Here is an 18,888-nt window from a genome sequence, read left to right as displayed (position 1 = left end):
CTAAACGCATGCATTAGGATCATCACTAAACATTAACGCAACTAAAGCAACTTTGCCTTTTCGAAACGTAAAAGGCTATACTCAAATATTACCACATGATGGCGTCAATTGCTAAAATTGCAGCTTTGTGTTATACATATTTTAGGATTGCAGATTAAGACCTCGAAACCTGCTGGATTTAATGGTTATAATGGGAATTGTATTGTTTTTAATGGAAGCTATAATGGTGGGCCTCTAGTCTCTACTGATAATGAGTTGGGTTCTGTTCGTGGGATGTTATTATCGCGAGGTAACCAACAGGACACAATTCAATCCTGGAATAAGACCCACAAAAGACATTACATAAAGAAATCAGCAAACAGCTGATGGTTCATAGTGGTATTTGGAATAGAAACCATTGTGCCAAATCAACATTGCAAGACGATTGTATTTATGTCACACATGAGGACCGACCCAGAAAATGGTGTCACTCTAAAAGAAAGTCTATTAAAAATAAGCATGAAGTTAAAATATTTTAGGAGTGAGTTTTCACTTCATAGGCCTTTAGGCAAAACCATGTAACCACATGAATATAGACGGCATCCAGACACCTCCCGGCAGAAGAAAAGATTAAGATGAATGTAAGTGATTATTCATAGGTTATAATCTCTTGATTGAACGATTCAGATTCCTCTTTGAAAAAGAAAACCAATAAAAGGTTCAGAAAGATGCTTTTTTATTTTGTATTATATATGAAAATAAGTGATGGTCAAAAATACTACAAAATGTGTAAAACTAGACCTGGTCTCCTTTATTTTCAGTATTTTAACAATACTTTTTAACGAATAACTATATACATTTAGGATATAGTAATTTAGCTTCTGCTTGGCCAAGTTCATGTATGAACAATAATAAATCAAGATAAGATTTGACATGCCGGTTCACAGACATAACATAATAAACACCTTGCTGGCTCATTTAGAGAGAGATGTAATGATTAACAAACACCCTGTCAATTGTGAAACACAGATGATCGAAAGTTAAAGCATCATGAATGTTATTTGAGAGAGAAAGACCAAATGATGATGTCATAGTCAACCTGTGTGGCCTGTAACCCCATTTTAAGCTGGATATCTACAAGACCTCATTGAATTATCACACATGTGATTGATTATATTTCAGTGTGTCTAAAAATAAAAACAATTGGTGGATATGATTTGATTATATGACAAATAATGATTCATTTAATTGACAAAGTTTGCAGACTGGTGCAGTCTGATTTAATAACATAACCTACTAATACATTGAATATATATCAAATATGTAGCTCTAATGATAAAGCGTTGTGTAACCAATGCAAAGGTCATAAAAGTGTCTGCCAAAATAGTAAAAAAATAGTATTTTATGGTTAAAAAATGGTGAACGTCTGGAAAGTAAAAGTTTTAAATCTGAATTACTTAAATAACTGAGTAACACATTGTTGTGAATGTTAATTTTCCAACACAAAATCAATGTGATTTTATGGCAACTCATTTGGCAACTGAATTCTTTCATAAATTTTTTACTCAAATTCTCATTTGACATAAGAGCTATAAAAATGAATGTGGAGATTATATCTGATCGTTTGGTTTTGGAGAAATTGAATCAATAATTTTGCTGAGATCTCATCAACTTTTGTTTGAGCTCAATGAAATTCTAAGAGACACACGCGATGACTTTAACACTCTCCTCCACATCTCAACATCTCAGTCTTTTGCTTACATCTGATATGGACATGTGGATTATCTGATTATTTATGACAGAAAGACTGTGGCTGATTTTGGACGTCTTTCAATGCTCGGGGCAGATCTGATCTGCTCATGATTAATAACACCAATATTTTTCCTTCTAAAAGTATTTTGAGAAATAGAAAATGACCTCAGACAAGTTAAGCTAGCATAACATGTGAAGGATATCAGGAGGACAATGTGAATATTTGTTTTGTCAGTGGTGCGGTTGGCAGCAGACCATCATTTTGTCGAGGTCTTTTGTTAAAAATATCTGTGCTATCAATAGACATCAGTGCCAATAATCCATCAAGATTCTTATGATCTCTTACGGGAAGGAAAGATGTAAATGCCAACATTTCTTTTCTCTTCCACACCCACTTTCTCTGATCCAGTTAAACTTCAGTCTTTTAGACAAATGACACCATTCAACAACAAACACTTAAGATGTAACACACACTCATACGACAACAGGACTGTTTTTGCACACACTATATGCATACAATGCACATTGCACAAATTGTATACTACAGATACAGTACATATATTGCACAGCACCTGCACTTTACATGGACACTTCCCCACACCTCTACACTATTTATATTTATATATTGTTTATATATAGTTTAACCTTCCTTATATCTCCTTTCTACTCTATTCGGACAGTTGAAAAAGCATTTCACTGCACGTCGTACTATGTATGGTTTTGTATATGTGACGAATAAACTTTGAACTTGAACTTGATGTTATAGCCCTATTATTGATTATTTTCTAGTTCAAGTCAATTCTGTTGTTTTCTTTATAAAAAAAATAAAAAAAATTATACTAAGTACTCCTTGTATTTCACAAATTGCTTTTTTCACTATGTACTATTATGTATTCAATGTAAAGCTGCTTTGCAACAATCCAAAAAGGCTCTAAAGAAATACATTTGAGTTGAAATGAATGTTGTGTTCCATGTAGAAAATTCTACACTGTAAAAAAACTGAATTGTAAAAAAATTACAAGATTTTTTGTAACATAAAACCGTAAAATTACAGAACAAATTTACAAGAACAACTGGAAAAACATGTACTTTTACAAAGAAAAAGCTTTCAGTTTTGATTTTTTTCAGTTTATTTTTGAAATACGGTCAAAAACTGTAAAATTGCAGGAAAAGACCGCAAATTTAAAAGAAAAACTGGGAAAACTATTTATTATATATCCTTATACCCTGTGATTCTACATGAACAAAAATACAATTTTACATTATATTTCTGTCGCTCCAGTTGACAGAATTGTTTTTACAGTGCTAATGTCTAAGTCTGTGGATGGTATATAAATTAATTTATATGTATTTATTTTTTATATTTGTATTTCAATGTTTTCAAGGCAACATGCATAAAAAAACAGGCTACTAAACTTTATACAAACCAAATTCAAATAGACAACTAAAAAAATAAGCAAGCAAACAGAACGGTACACATGCATTTACACAGGGCCGGCTCTAGGCATGGGCAGGGGTGGGCTGAGACCACCTAAATGTCTGCCTTGCCCACCCAATGAGAATCAAAAAATAACACTAAAAATTGCTGTATTTTCTATTGGCTGAAAGCAACGTCTATATAATTACTAAATAAACGGCAATAATCAACAATAATTATTTTTGTTTTAATCTTCTGTAATGAATGGCTGTTTTTATATTTATAACATCATAAATCATTTAAAGGGGTACCTCACTCAAAAATTAAAATTCTGTCATAATTGACTCCCAATAGTAGGAAAAAATACTTCAGCATTATTTTTGTTCTGTTGAACACAAAAAAATATATTTTGAAGAATGTAGGACAGCAAACAGTTCTGGGGCACTTCTGACTGCCATTGTATTTTTTCCTACTATGGGAGTCAAAGGGGGCAAGATCTGTCTGGTTATAAGCATTCTTCCAAATATCTTTCTCTGTGTTCATCACAACAAAGACATTTGGAACATCTCGAAGGCGAGTAAATGATGACAGAATTTTCATTTTTGGGTGAACTGTCCCTTTAAATCCTGCATGTACTGCAGTCATATATTGCAGTGTTTGTTGAATTCTAACAAGAGCAAACCTCAAGAGTGACAGTCAACAGCAATATGAAAAACTGAGAGCATGATAATAAACTGATAAAATAAAAAATCAGGGTTATTTCACAAAACATTTTTTAACTTTTTCTAATACATGTACAAACATTAGTTTTGTGTTGTTTAAAACTAAAATATGAACTTGTTTTTGTGCAATAAAAACGCAGATCATCGTTTCTGTTGTTTCTTCCGTTTGTTTTCTTATTTCTTATCATACAGTTAATTTTTATATGAAATTTGGGAGAAATGTTGTCATTTTTCCAAAACACATTCTTATCAGAAAAAATGAAAATACTTTTGAAATGGTCTCTTATTTTTTTTATACTGTGTGTGGTTAAGGTATATGCCCACCCAGGATATCTGCTAGCCCACCCTTCTGCACCTGGCAGGAACCGGGCCTGCATGTACATATGAATAAAAACATCTGCTCTTTGAATTTTAATCTTTTAAATTCACACATCTGTCCACAAACACACAAACTATCTATACATAAGATACAGGAATAGGCTAAAGGAAAAGAGCAAAACATACATACATCAGTTTTGTTAACATGATGTAACAAAAAGCATTCAATCATCTATTTCTCCCTGTGGGCTTTACATAAGTGCCAACACTCAAACACTACAACCAACACATTGCAAGATATGTTTCAATATATGGGTGTCAAAGAGCATATGAAAACAAAGATCACATATTGAGCACAATATTTGGAAAATTTTGCATGTTGATTTGGAATGAAATAAAAGGAAACAATAAAAATCAGGTGATCCTCAAACAAAATAAAAACTCACACAAAAAAACCCCTCACAGCATTGTCAAGAGCATCACACCGGTGAGAAACAAAAACAAATCACTTCTGCTCTTGCCCAAAACATGAAGTTGTGCTATCGTATGGCCACTTGAAGTTCCAACATTGACGCTTTGGCGTCTCTAGGGGCCACGGGGTCAACACTTAAAGCACATTAAAGCACAGATTTAATGTTGTGCTGACAGAAGAGTTTGAAATATGGTTTAAAACGCTGTCAGAACATGATACAACATGAGAGGGTGAAATATACTGAGATGTGTTCTTGTGAAATATATGCTCAAATTCATATTTTTATCCTTTGTCTCTTTGCATGAAACATTAAACAAGTTTTGACATGATTTGACAATTTGGGTATGACAAGGATTTAATAGTTAGTTAATATGGTGAACTGGGGTTGATTGGGACATTTTTTACATTCCTCTTATTTTTAAAAGGTGTCTTATTAACCTGAATCCACCCAATGCATTTGTACGGTTTTACATTTTTTAAATGTGTTGATGTAAAAAGTTCAGGTTGTAAGAATTGGGAATTTATTACGATTATTTTATTATTCAGGTCTTAGACTTTGTTGCCAGCGTGTTGTTATGGTGTTACTGGTGGTTTACAGACAGATAAAACAGTCTCAAGATACATGACAGGTTGCTTACACTCTTAAAAATAAAGGTGCTTAAAAGGTTCTTTACAGCGATGCCAGAGAAGAACCATTTTTGGTTCCACAAAAAACCATTCAGTCAAAGGTTCTTTAAAGAACCATCTCTTTCTTGCCTATTTGTAATCTGAAGAACATTTTTCACCACAACGAAGCTTTTGTGAAACAGAAAGGTTCTTAAGATAAGGTTCTTTATGGAACCATATAGACAAAAAAGGTTCTTCTACAGCAGCATCGAAGAACCTTTCGAAGCATCTTTGTTTTTAAGAGTGTATTTGGAGTTGGTCTGGAATATTTTCATCCGTTTTATATTCCATCATGGCAAAAATCATAAAACCTGATCAGTCACACAACATTTCTGATATCGTAAATCTGTCAACCTCAAAACGTTTGAGAATTCATTGTGTTTGCATTTTAATGCAGTCAAGCAGGATTTATGACCTTGCGGTAGAATGAATTTCTGTGTATCTAAAGAAAAAATGACATTAAAAACAACCTGACAATCTGAAAGTAAAATGTCACAGATTCATGACACGCTAAGAGGTTTCTAATTTATGTTTTCAGAAACAAGTCTCTTCACTCGATGGAAGCGTTTGTTTGGGTCTTCAGAGGCTGAAATCCGACACGCCGCTCTTGGTATTGCATTTTGTGAAATTGCAAAACGCTTGAAGTTTCATTCAACAATAGTCAAGTTTAAACAGCCCCATCGGTTTGGATTGAGTTTCCTAATAAACGCTGCGAGGCCAACATTTTCAGAATGCCTTATGTTTGACACTAACACCTGACAAAGACTGAACGATCAACACAAGACATGAGCACCTCCAGGTGCTGTTATATGTAAGACAAAAGAAACGTGTCTCTTAAAATGTGACAGTCATTTATTTTCAGTTGTGGACAATAACTCAAGGACGTCCTTAGATAAACACCAAAAACGTATTTCATGCATGCTGCGTCACAACAATGAAACAATCATTTAAAATACAACTTAATGAAAGATAATCAAAAAAACATTACAAGAAAATCAGGTGAAGCTATTTATCTATGAGGTTTAGCTCTGGAAACAAAGGATTACATGGACAGATGAAGCTGTGATGGACAGATAAGTAACTGTAGAATGTTGAACTCACCGGTAACTTTCATTTTTGAGAAGGATGTGGCTTCACCTGACTCAGGTATCAGGGTTGGGCTCGTAATAAATAAACGCAGCTCGGAAATGTGCACAGAATTTTGGTGTTGGGAAGAAACTGCTCTCCTTTCTTCGTTGTCGAATACAGGTGAGACATAGAAAACAGAAACATTTCTCTATAGCTTAACAATAACACATGAACACATCTCTAGCAGTAATATTGCTTTTAAAAAACAGCATTGTTTATGTTCTGTTTACCAACAAAATGCATTTTTTATTATCTAATGCATTAAAATGAACCATTCTGGGTTGCACACACTATGATTTACTAAAGATTTCACTCATACGTCATTGTTAATTCCGTTTAGAAAGCCATTATGTACACTGTAAAACTTTGCTGTTGTTTTGCAGCAGGTTTGCCAGTAACTTACTGTAAATTTATTTTACAATTTTGTTTTAAACATGAACTTACCCAGTTCTTATATTTTCTTTCATAAAACAAGACTGAATATCTTGGGTCACTTTTCTTGTTATGTAAATCGTGATTAAAGACGTTTTAAATATTTTGACTAGAAAACAAGTCAAAAATGCGTAGGAAGACTGTCATTTTTTTGCAGTGTTGCTGTCTCTTCTTGCTCGGTTTGAATCTCAAAAGTCAGAGTTTTTATGGTGACTCTCAATGTGATAATGATATCCAAGGGTCAAGGCTCTTTTATGATCATAAGGTTTATATGTACTCTATTAACAGTCTTATATGCATTTTCAACTGCGTACTGTGAAGCGAGTCATGATTTTCTTTCTCATTTTACAGTAAAGACACCATGAGGTTTAACATGCTCTTCATCATCGTCCTTCTGGGTCTCCTGCACCTCACATTGGCACAAGGTAAGAACCAAATGTTGTGCAAGAGTTTTATGGATTATGGATAAATAATGCATTATCTGCATTATTTATACAGTATGCATTTTCACAATTACCTGTACAAAACAAACTAACAGTAAAGCAGTTCTCTAGCCTGAATTGCAATGACGTGAAAAACCCTTTTTAAAGGTATTCTTATAGATGTAAATCTACAAACTCAACATTCATAAAAATAAAGATGCTAAAAACATTTCTCTGCAGTGATGCCACAGGTAAATCATTTTGGTTCCTTAAAAAACCTCTCTTGACCTCAAGCCAAAAGAACCATTTCTTTCTTACCTTTAGTGAATGTTAAAGGTTCCTTATGGAATCATACTGTAGAGTGATTATATTTCTGTTTTGATATTTTTTAAATATTGCTCATTAATGAAAAATTATACGAATGCAATTGATGCAACGTGCTGTTTCTATGCACCTGGAACACATGAAAGGTACATTAAAGTGTACTGTATGACTGTGTTTACACATTTCTCTAATGGTTTTTTAAAAACAAATCATTCACCGTTTACTAAACACACATGTGGATCTTAATAATGGAAGTCTTATCAGACGTGTATTTTGCAGAGGTTCTGCCCAACAATCCTGATAAACACATGCACTGCTTTTATTCAGCCCTTCCTTGAAGATCATTAATAGATTAATCTGATAACGGCACATTACTTAAAGGGGTCATATGACACGGCTAAAACGAATATTATCGTTTGTTTTAGATTAAATGCAATGTGTATACACGATTTAAGGTTCAAAAACGCTGTATTTTCCACATACCGTGCATGTTTGTATCTCCTCTTTGCCCCTCCTCTCTGAAACGCGCAGATTTTTTACAAAGGTCATCGCTCTGAAAACTGAGGTGGGCTATGATTGGCCAGTTAACCAGTGCGTAGTGATTGGTCGAATACTGCAAGCGTGTGACGGAAATGTAACGCCTCTTAACATATTTAGAACATCAGGTTCCAAAGCAATTGTACTGACAGGTACACCCACCTTACTTGCGTATACATTTGGGCGGTCTTAGTCAAATCATACCACGAACTGAAGTAGATTTGTGGGGGTGTGGTTACACGAGGTGTTTCAGGCTGGTCTGAATGCATGGGCAACTTATAACACACCAAAGACACAGAAAAACACGTATTCGCGCCATATGAGCCCTTTAAATCAACATAAAGGCCCAAAACAAAGATGGCCAACTGATGTGCCATGTGCCAACCAATTTACATTTCAATTCATTTTATTGCTGAGGGAGAGTGAGATGAGGCAAAGGAAAAAAAAAATATTTTAGCGCTCAAGAGATTTGATTTGAGTTCTTAGTTGAGTTTCATGTCTCAGATGTTTCTCCTAAAGTTGCTCAGGAAAAATAAAAACAGAAACAAATGAAATTGTAATTGTTAAAAAAACATGAAGAGTCTGGAGGTGTAAAATGAATGTAGATTGTAGAGGTCAAATAATCTGGAATTGGGTAAATTTGATGAGAAATGTTTGAGTGCATATATTGAGATCTTCAATAATATTGACTCTTGATTGCAGACTCGACAAATCTGAGCTCAGTTTGACACATTGTTGACATCTCTTCTGAAATTCAAATGATAGAGACATTAGATTTCTCACTCTTACACTTGTCAAAAGTTTCCATTTGCTTTCCATTTAATCTCACTGATGTCTAGGAGAATTAATTGAGAAATTAAAGAGATCTGTGATTTGTCGTTCTAAAGTGAAGGTCTGATAATCCGTAGAGGTGTAATAATCATGATATGCGTGTAGTGAGTGCATGCTCTTACCATCCTCTGATGTCTGTTGTGTCTCTTGGGCTGAAGGCTCATATGAGGACTGCTGTCTGAAGTACATCAAGACAATGAAACCACACATGAAGCACAGAGTGACCAGCTACAGAAAACAACAGCTGGATGGAGGATGCAACATTCCAGCTATTATGTGAGTTACATGCAATGCATTTCTCCCACCGACTGTCCGATTCATATCACTAGAGAGGAAAAAAGAAAACAGAGATAACAGAACACAAATCAGTGATGCATTGACACATCTTCTGTCACAGTGACTCTCCGTGTGTCTCCACAGCTTCACAATGAAACACGGCCGCATGTTGTGTGTCGATCCCAGAGAAAAGTGGGTGCATGACCTGATGCAGAGAGTGGACAAAATGTCTGCCGGCTCTGGTATGAGGAAAAAGGTGCGTACTATACATTAAAGACAAGAAATTATTTATTAAAAATGCCATTTAAATTTACATAAAAATCTTCTTATGGGAGAATAATAAATTAATAATAAAATAAAACAAAACTGCAGGATGAACTGAAATTGTTGTTTTTCAGATCTTTGGATTCATATTCAAATATGCATGTCTTATTTTCAAATATTTTATTTACCAAAAAATGATGTCATTGTATGAAGTCATATATAAATGAATAGATTTTGTTTTTAATGACCAGAATTCAAGGGGCTAAACAAGCCAAAGAAACCCAAAAGAGGACCGAGGGACTCAGCCAATCATATCGCTTTTTTGAGTGCCGCGGCTCTCTTCCTTGTCTTCATAAAGCTTCGCGTGCTGTCACCTCGAGGACACTTTTTAGCATGGACCGGCTCAGCACTTCCTGTTTGACTCTTGTTGCTTTATTGACAGACAGCTGGTTAAATGCTCACAATGGGAATCAGTGCCATTATTTTCCCTTTACACATGCTGCTTTTGCCCTCATTTAAAGGCTCAGTTCCTAACCCCAGTGACCTTGTTGTTTATCTTCCAAGGCAGCATCCTAACTAAAAAAAGGAAATAAATGAGTCATTGACATGACACACTAAACAGGTTGTTCACTAGGTTTTAGAATAGAGCCTTCGTGTATAGCATCATCGTGAGGTTTATATGATTAAGCTATTGTACCATGAACTTTCACTTGACACACCTGATTTACTGCCCTGCAGTATCTATGATCAACAGTCAGTGTGATAAAATTGTTGGAGAAATGTTGGTGGGAAGGTTTTGGATTAACTGCCGAGGTACGTTCAGAAGTGATTTTTTCAGTTTATATGCTGTATACATTAAGATTTGTTATTTAGCTTCATGCATTAAGCTCAATGAGTGATTATTGTTTTGTTATTGATAAGAGAAATATGATATCCACAGATCTATATTCATGAATCTCGAATTCTTTATTTTTAAAAATAACTGGAATTTATAATTAAGCTGTTGTTGCTGCTGTGCATTTTTTCTGGACTTTTTTGTTCTGTTTAATCTGGAAAATGTATCTGTAATGTAATTGTATAGAGGAAGTGATGAAATAGTTTGATTGCTTAAGGGTTCAAACCAAATAAAGAGTTCTCTACAGTGCAAAGACTCACTCTGGATTTATGTATTGATACACTGAGAAACACGAAAGCAACAGAGCTGTAGGAAATCTTTCAACTGGGACGACAACATACACTACAATAGGAAAATAATCAACAGACTGTTTCGGCTGACCAATCACAATCAAGTATTTAATATTTTAAAAAATTGTGGATAACATTATTTCAATGAGAACATTATTTGAAATCCATTAAACTTTTAAATTCCTACTGTGTACAGCTGGCTGTATGAACAAACAAACAAACTAACATGGTTTTATAAAATCTTAAAGGAATAATTTACCAAAATAAGATAATTCATAAAGGATAGTTCTCTCAAAAATGTACATTCTTTCATCATTTATTCACGCTCATGTCATTCCAAACCTGCATGAGTTTCTTTCTTCTTTACAACACAAGAGAAGATATTTTAAAGAATGTTGATAACCAAACAACACGGAACCCAATTGGCTTCAATTGTATGAACACAAAACCACCAAGACACTTCTCAAAATATCTTCTTTTGTGTTCCACTGAAGAAAGAGTCACATACAGGTTTCTCATCACATGAGGGTGAATAAATGTAGGGCTGCACGATAATTTACCGCGATACCACTAAATCCTATTGAAATCAAGCTGGCTGCGATATGCAATGTGTCGATATTTTTTTAATGTGTAGCTTGTCCGTGAAGCACGTCTCTGGGATCAGTAGGAAATGCTGCTCGATCTAAAAGCAGTGCGAGTTTGAGTCGCTTATAATGTGCATTTGAAAAAGCAACACCCGTCAAACATGATAATTATAAATATACTTTATTATCATAAAAATACCTGAGGAGGCTTGAGTAACAGTGATAAAAAGATGTCCATAGGCATTTCCTAGATTTTAGAACATGTTATGGTCTTCCTCTGCAGTGCGCATTTGGAGTTTCCGCAAGAGAGCGCCCTCTGGCTTTCGCATGCGGCAGCATTTTCCCGTACTTCACTCAAATGCTGTGCATAAATCACGTGATATTTATCGTCGGTTAATCGCGACAGCCCTAGATGACAGAATTTTTATTTTTGGTTGAACTATCCCTTTGAGACGCCTTCAAATCTACTCACACACGGCCTTTCTAAACATCACCAGTAACTGTTTTTTAATAGTTAAAACTTACACAGAGCAATAAAAACTACAGTATGTTTTAAATGTGTTGTGTAGCCTACTTTCACTTTCTCAGCAAATAAAAGACTTGTGTACACAGAAAAACCGAGTCGATAAAGAGCCAAGAAAATATAGCCTACAGTTCTTGTTGAGAAGAATGAAGCATTTACCTCTAGTCTCATCATGAGGGCACTCTCTGAAAATTCACTTCTCCTGCAGGTCTCAGCATGCTGTCATTGTCATACAGCTTCTCTTTTGATGTAAAGTCTCATTTCTTCACCTTCAGGGTGCTGATGGTGTGATGTCGGCTCAGATGTCATCTCAGTGAACTTCAGAAATTGGCTTCTACCAACTGTTTCTAGTCACTACAGTTTATTCTGGCTCCGAGTCCAAAACATTCTTCAGCTCTATATATCATAAATAAAAATGAAAGTCAGTATAATGTAATTGATGTGTCTGATTGAAGAGATGTAAGCGAAATGAAAAAAGTCTTGCCGTGTGTGAGGAGCTCAAAGACTTCGGTCGCCAGCGTCAGACATTTAACCGTTTGCCTTGATGTCATGTCACACTTAACTCACCCTCATCTTCATCCAATCCTGTATGATCTTCTGCCTTATGTGAAACACAAACATTGACGTTACTCAGAATGTGTAAGCAGCGAACCCTCAGGGCCCTCTGTGATGACCTAAACTATTGTAAAAAATCATATTTAAAAACTTTAAAGGGGTCAAATGACACGGCTAAAAGGAATATTATGGTTTGTTTAAGATGTAATGCAATGTGTATACACGATTTAAGGTTAAAAAACGCTGTATTTTCCACATACCGTGCATGTTTGTATCTCCTCTTTGCTCCGCCTCTCTGAAACGCAGATTTTTTACAAAGCTCATCGCTCTGAAAAGCGAGGTGTGCTATGATTGGCCAGTTAACCAGTGCGTAGTGATTGGTCGAATACTGCAAGCTTGTGACGGAAATGTAACGCCTCTTACCATATTTGGAACATCAGGTCCCAAAGCAATTGTACTGACAGGTACACCCACCTTACTTGCGTATACATTTGGGCGGTCTTAGTCAAATCATACCACAAACTAACTTAGATTTGTGGGGGTGTGGTTACACGAGGCCTTTCAGGCAGGCCTGGGTGAGCATTCGCTTTTAGATAGAATGCATGCACTTTCATTTTTGCAATTTTACGTGTCTAATATATGCATGGGCAACTTATAACACACCAAAATACACAGAAAAACACGTATTCGCGTCATATGACCCCTTTAAAATACTATTTTCAATAAAAGTCGGCCGATTTTCCCTATTAGAAATGTATATTTGACTTCCTGGATCGAAGCGGACTCTATCCAGATGAGATTTCCAAGTCTCACGAGAGTAATTCAAGATGTAGGAAGTCAAACGTGTGCTTACATGGGGCGGCTTCTAGTAGCATTACCGCTGGCTGACAGTACAGTAAATCAATGGGAGAGATTCATTTTGAGTGACAGTAAAACTGACCAATCATATCGCTTTTTTTGCTAACTTTCCGCCATCTGGGGGGTTGTTCACAGTCTCGTAAAGCGGAAGAAGCACACGAAGTTGGTTCGCCAACCGCCCAAAAACTGCAAAAGAAGAAGAAATGCAGAAAACGTCATTCAAAACAGCATGTGGGTGAACTTTGTTATCAAGTCTCTGAAAAAAAGAGAAAAGCTGAGGCCTTTACCATGAATGTAGCTAAACAAAGGGTTACAGGATTAGTTTTGGGTTGACAAAACCAATCCAACGTGATCAAGCTTTGTTGGTACCATGAAGCAGCTCATGGAGTTTCTTTGTTAACTCAAGCCTTGATCCTGAAGCTAAGATTAGTTCACGCGTCCGTGCACATGAACCAGTGACGTCGGCATCTCAAAACCAATCGCGCTCAACATGGATAGAGGGAGTTCTGTATGTTTCGCAGGAAATAATTATGCGCAAATATTAGTAACACAAAAATGTATTTCAGCCACGGAGTAATACTGTTTCTGCTGTCTAAGAGAGAAGTGTTTCAGAAACACTGCTGATTGCGTTAATGTGCAAGTTAAACGACTATATAGTACACACATTTACTGTAGTATACTATAGCAAGGTAAATATTACAGTAATGTAATATGATGTATGTGTATAATGTGTGCGTTTGCCCCCACAGTGGATGAAAATATCCTGCCTTATATTAGTTATCATTTAGTTTACCTTTATTAATGAGGATGAAGCACATGATGAAGAGAAACTATCTGTGCGCTCTGACAGAGTTAAAGAGATAAATGTAATGTGCTATTCATTATGGCACACGTGTGAATGTGAGGATTTAGATTTGACGTTACTGGTGTCTCTGTTATTGTAGGCGTCTCTGTTATTTCACAACCTTCCCCAGAAACTGAAGTGTCTACCTCCATAGGTTACAGAAGAAATGTGAACAAAATACACTAGAGAGGCTCATTCTAAATAAAGAAGGTTAAATAAAAAAAATGCCAGTATGTGAAGTTAGTAGTCAGTTGTAGTGTGCATTTAAAAATCTGATGGTCATCTCAATCCTGACTCTGGTTTGACTGAGGGCCGTGTTGAAGTGCTTCTGTGGTCAGGATAGAAAAAACCTTTGGCACACATAGGAACCCCTTTCTCCCACCAAAAGGCTATCAAACAGTCCTGTCATAGAACAAAGAAGAGAAGATTGTATTGAAGATTGAAATTGAGTTTTGGTCACATATTTAATTCATTTAAAGGGTTTTACTGTTCCCCATTTACTTTACCTTCCTTAAAGCACTGACACAACACAGATGCATTAGGGAATGTTGTAGGCATTAAAGTATTAAAAACTTCTTATACATTTTAAAATGTAGGCCTACTGTATGATACATTATTTAGGTGAATTCTAAGTGTAACTTGATAAAAAAGAGATTCTAATAGCAGTGTTAAAAGATATGTGATGTCACCTGTCAATGTATGATTTTGTCTGTATCTTACTGTATAGCTGTTTAATAGTTTCTTTAGTGGACAAAGAAGATAAATGTCCCAACACAGTGAAACTGAAAGTGTTCCTAGATGTTCTGCACCACAGACAATAATGTAAAAAATGCAATGCAAAGAAATACATATTGTATGTAGTACAGTAAAAGAATGGAATATAAATACATTTAATTTCATGTGAGTGTAAGGGAAACCCAGCAAATGTTATCTCTAAAATCAGATTTTACCTATATAGTAACCATTATTTGATTTTATATTTATAATATATATTGACATCTTTTCATATTAGTATTTTTATTTTATTAAACATTATTAAATATAACTAGCTATTGTAACACGCACTGTGAGTTAGTTGCGTCACTTAGGCTATATGTAAACATGCTCGCCGCTGATTGGTTCACTTTCGGTGTGAAATCTAGTTCATAACCTGGTTAGCGGTGCAGCGTAAATTACCATGGCCGATGAACACCGACCGATTAAAGCTGTGAGTTACTTTCATGGTACCTAAAACCCAGGGTTGGCACAAACTAATCCTAAATTTACCTGGCTAGCCACCTAAACTGGCTTTATGGAACAGGCCCCAGATAAACGTTGTTCAAAGGAAGGCTTTGTTATCAAGTAATTTGATAATCAAATTGTAAGTTATTTATGATTTATAAGGCCTCAATTGATTCTGGTTGCTGATGTGCACATTACGTTGCTTAACGCTTTATTTGAGACGAGTGATTTTGACTGGAATCTTAAATTTAACATATTGTGCTGTTTTTCTGCATTGGGTTACCTCTACCACAATCGCAAAAGTAGACAAACAAACAAACGATCATCTTGTGAATTCTGACAGCGAGATTATATGTTACTTATATTGCGCCATGGGCCTTCTCTGTGCCTCTTATTTATCTTATTATATGGGTCTATCTCATTCCTCAATACGTCGCTTGCAGCTGGTCCAAAATATGGCAGCTAGACTCATACGAATACTAAGAAGAGGGAGCACTTTACTCCTGTGCTCATTTCTTTGCATTGGTTGCCAGTTAAATACAGAATTGAATTGAAGGTTTTGATGTTCGTTTTTAAAGCTCTATATGGGTCAGCACCCCAGTACATTGTTGACCTGCTTAAACCATATTCTGCGGTAAGATCTCTTCGCTCCGGTAATCAATTGCTTCTTTCCGTTCCCCGGTCCCGCTTAAAAACTAAGGGCGATAGAGCTTTTGCAGTAGCAGCACCTAAACAATGGAATGCACTTCCAGTTGCCTCAAGATCCTCTCCCTCGTTGGCCATTTTAAAAACTAGATTGAAGACTCATTTAGGCTCTTTAGCCTATGACATTGCTTGAGAACATTGGGGCCGTACAGTTTATTTTTTCTGTTGGCCATTGTCTGTATTTTATTAGTTTTTTTTCTTTTTTAAATAGTATGTGTTTTTATTCTTTATCAGAAATAATGCTTATACCCTGTACAGCACACTTTGGTACAACGATTGTTGTGACTGAAGTGGGCTTTATAAATAAACGTGAACTTCAACTTATTTTTGTTCAAGATTGAGGCACATTGTTTGCTCTGATACAGAATGTCCGCCTACGTATTGTCAAACTAGTATTAGTTTCGCAGATAGTTTGTTTAATTAACATTTTTTTAATATTGTGGTTGTCCAGGGATGTGATCTGATACAGACATTGACACTCGAATCCTAAAATATTAATTTTTGCATTGTTTTTAGGCATTGTGGACAGTACTCGAGTTGTAAAAAAAATCAGGGGGGATGGTGGATTGGATTTAACGTTTAGGGACAGATCATTTGTGCTGATGACAGCGCATATGGTGGGAGACCAACGGTGTACTAGGGCTGCACGATATGCGATTTTGTTGTTGAATATTGCGATAACGATATTTCTTGCGATATAACATTTCCTAGAGAAATGCTATTTTTATTAGCTATTTTTTATTATTTATATATGTAATTATCATACTGAAATAAACAGGTAATAGATATTCTTCTGATGTAATTAAATCTAATTCAGGCTAAAAAAACTATCGAGGAAGAGGCAAACATTTAGACTTAACACTATAGTGTGTTCAATTCAACAGGACTTTTATTTTAACGGGTTTTCTGGGAAGGCTATTGTTTGCTAATAGCTTCACTCAAACAGTAAAGCGCTCGTAAAATAAACTCTCAGAACAACTCTGTGAATGAATGAGCACGCCGGCTTCCCTCTTATACCCGGACATCCGGGGAGGAGCCCGGCATGCAAATTTCATTCGCCAATTTTCATTGGCCTTTTCTAAATACTCAGAAGATGATAGGTTCTCAAGACAAACCCCATTCTGTCAGTTCGACACAATGTTGAGAGACCGACAGAAAGGGGAACGTTATTTTCTGGTTATTTTCTGGTTACAAAATAATAACCAAAAAAAGAACCAACAGGTAACACTATTTTCTGGTTAAAAAATAATAACCAAAAAAGAACCATCAGGGAACGTTATTTTCTGGTTATTTTCTGGTTGCAAAAAAATAACCAATAAATAACCATCAAGAATGTTAATTTCTGGTTATTTTCTGGTTTCAAAAAAATAACCAATACATTCAAATCAATTCAATTGTATTTATATAGCGCTTTTCACAATGTGCATTGTTCCAAAGCAGCTTTACAGGAGAAAATAAGAAAAACTGAAAAACACAAAAAAGGTAAGACACAGGACAGTGCATGGTGTTTATAGAACAAGCAAGATTATTCTAGTAAATAATAACTAATAAATGCAGTCTCCCGGTGGTTTATTTAACATGTTTTGCAGTAAGTGAATGCTTGGCTGAAAAGATGTGTCTTTAATCTAGATTTAAATTGGTAGAGTGTGTCTGACCCTCGAATAGTATCGGGAAGGCTATTCCAGAGATTAGGTGCTACATATCAGAAAGCTCTACCCCCTTTGGTGGATTTAGTTATTCTAGGTGTTATCAAAAGTCTGGAGTTTTGAGATCTTGCGTGAAGGGTTGTAGTGTGGTAGAAGCTCTGTTATGTACTGTAGGTAGGGGCTAAACCGTTTAAGGCTTTATAAGTGATTAAAATAACTTTAAAGTCAATACGATACTAAGGGTTGATAACATTGGGGTTATGTGATCGTATTTTATGGACCTGGTTAGAACTCTGGCAGCTGCATTCTGAACTAAATGTAGTTTGTTTATTGATGATGCAAGACAACTACTAAGCAGTGCATTACATACAATATTTTGGGTAACACTTTACTTGAAGGGGTGTTCATAAGACTGACATGACACCTTCATAATCATGACATGACACAGGTCATGAATATGAAGGAGATGCTATGCATGTTTATGACAACTGTCATTAAGTGTCATTCGCTGATTTATGTCATTTTTATTGCAAATATGACATTGTTTGAGGAGTCTTTGTTATGACAACTTGACATAAAGCAAGACATCATAACCTGTCACTGTCTTTGTCACTGTCGTGATCGTGGCAGAAGAACCCAAATGCAGGCAGGCAGTGAAGGGGTTAACAGACAAGACTTTAATAAATAAAGAACAAACAAAATACCCACGAGGGGGTGATACGAAAACAAACTTGAAAATAAAAGACTTCCCACGAGGGGGACAAAACGAAAACAAGAAAAGTAAAAACTAAACTAAAGGACACGACCAAATGTCTTAAATCAAACACACGACAAGGGTAAAACACAACACTCACGGAACACGGGCACGGCTAGGAACAAGGAACAATTGACGAGGTAAACAGAACATACAAAACGTAACATAGTACATCCAAGCGACATGGTACAGGGATACATACGTAATACACGAGCACAGGACAATGAAACATGAGGGTATATAAAGGGAACACAAACGAGGGATAACGACAAGGGGCAGGTGTGGTTAATCAAACACTCAGGGAAAGATTACGAGGAAACGAGATGGCGGGAACAGAGACGAGACACTGGAGAGAACGCATATTATTGTCAAAAGGACAATAATATGTTTCTCTCCACACATAACCAAAGACTTTGCCATGGCTCTGCTACAGGACCAAGAAAAACATGACTAAAGAAGCAGAGCCATGACAC

At 35.8% G+C, this 18,888-nt stretch overlaps 1 protein-coding gene across 1 annotated transcript; it reads left to right on the top strand.

Annotated features, from left to right (window-relative positions):
• Positions 1–5,854: 5,854 nt before the first annotated feature.
• On the top strand, positions 5,855–10,709 carry ccl25a (chemokine (C-C motif) ligand 25a). The gene is given in 6 exon segments (XM_057334686.1): positions 5,855–5,936; positions 6,451–6,574; positions 7,238–7,311; positions 9,159–9,276; positions 9,421–9,532; positions 9,792–10,709. Coding segments are annotated over 6 exon segments (525 nt in total). The 3' UTR covers positions 9,807–10,709.
• The last annotated feature ends 8,179 nt before the right edge of the window (positions 10,710–18,888 follow it).

This window comes from Triplophysa rosa, linkage group LG5, assembly GCF_024868665.1.
Source record: "Triplophysa rosa linkage group LG5, Trosa_1v2, whole genome shotgun sequence".
NCBI classification, from domain to species: Eukaryota; Metazoa; Chordata; class Actinopteri; order Cypriniformes; family Nemacheilidae; genus Triplophysa; species Triplophysa rosa.
Note: the sequence above shows the minus strand (reverse complement) of the source record. Positions and strands in the feature narration are given on the sequence as shown.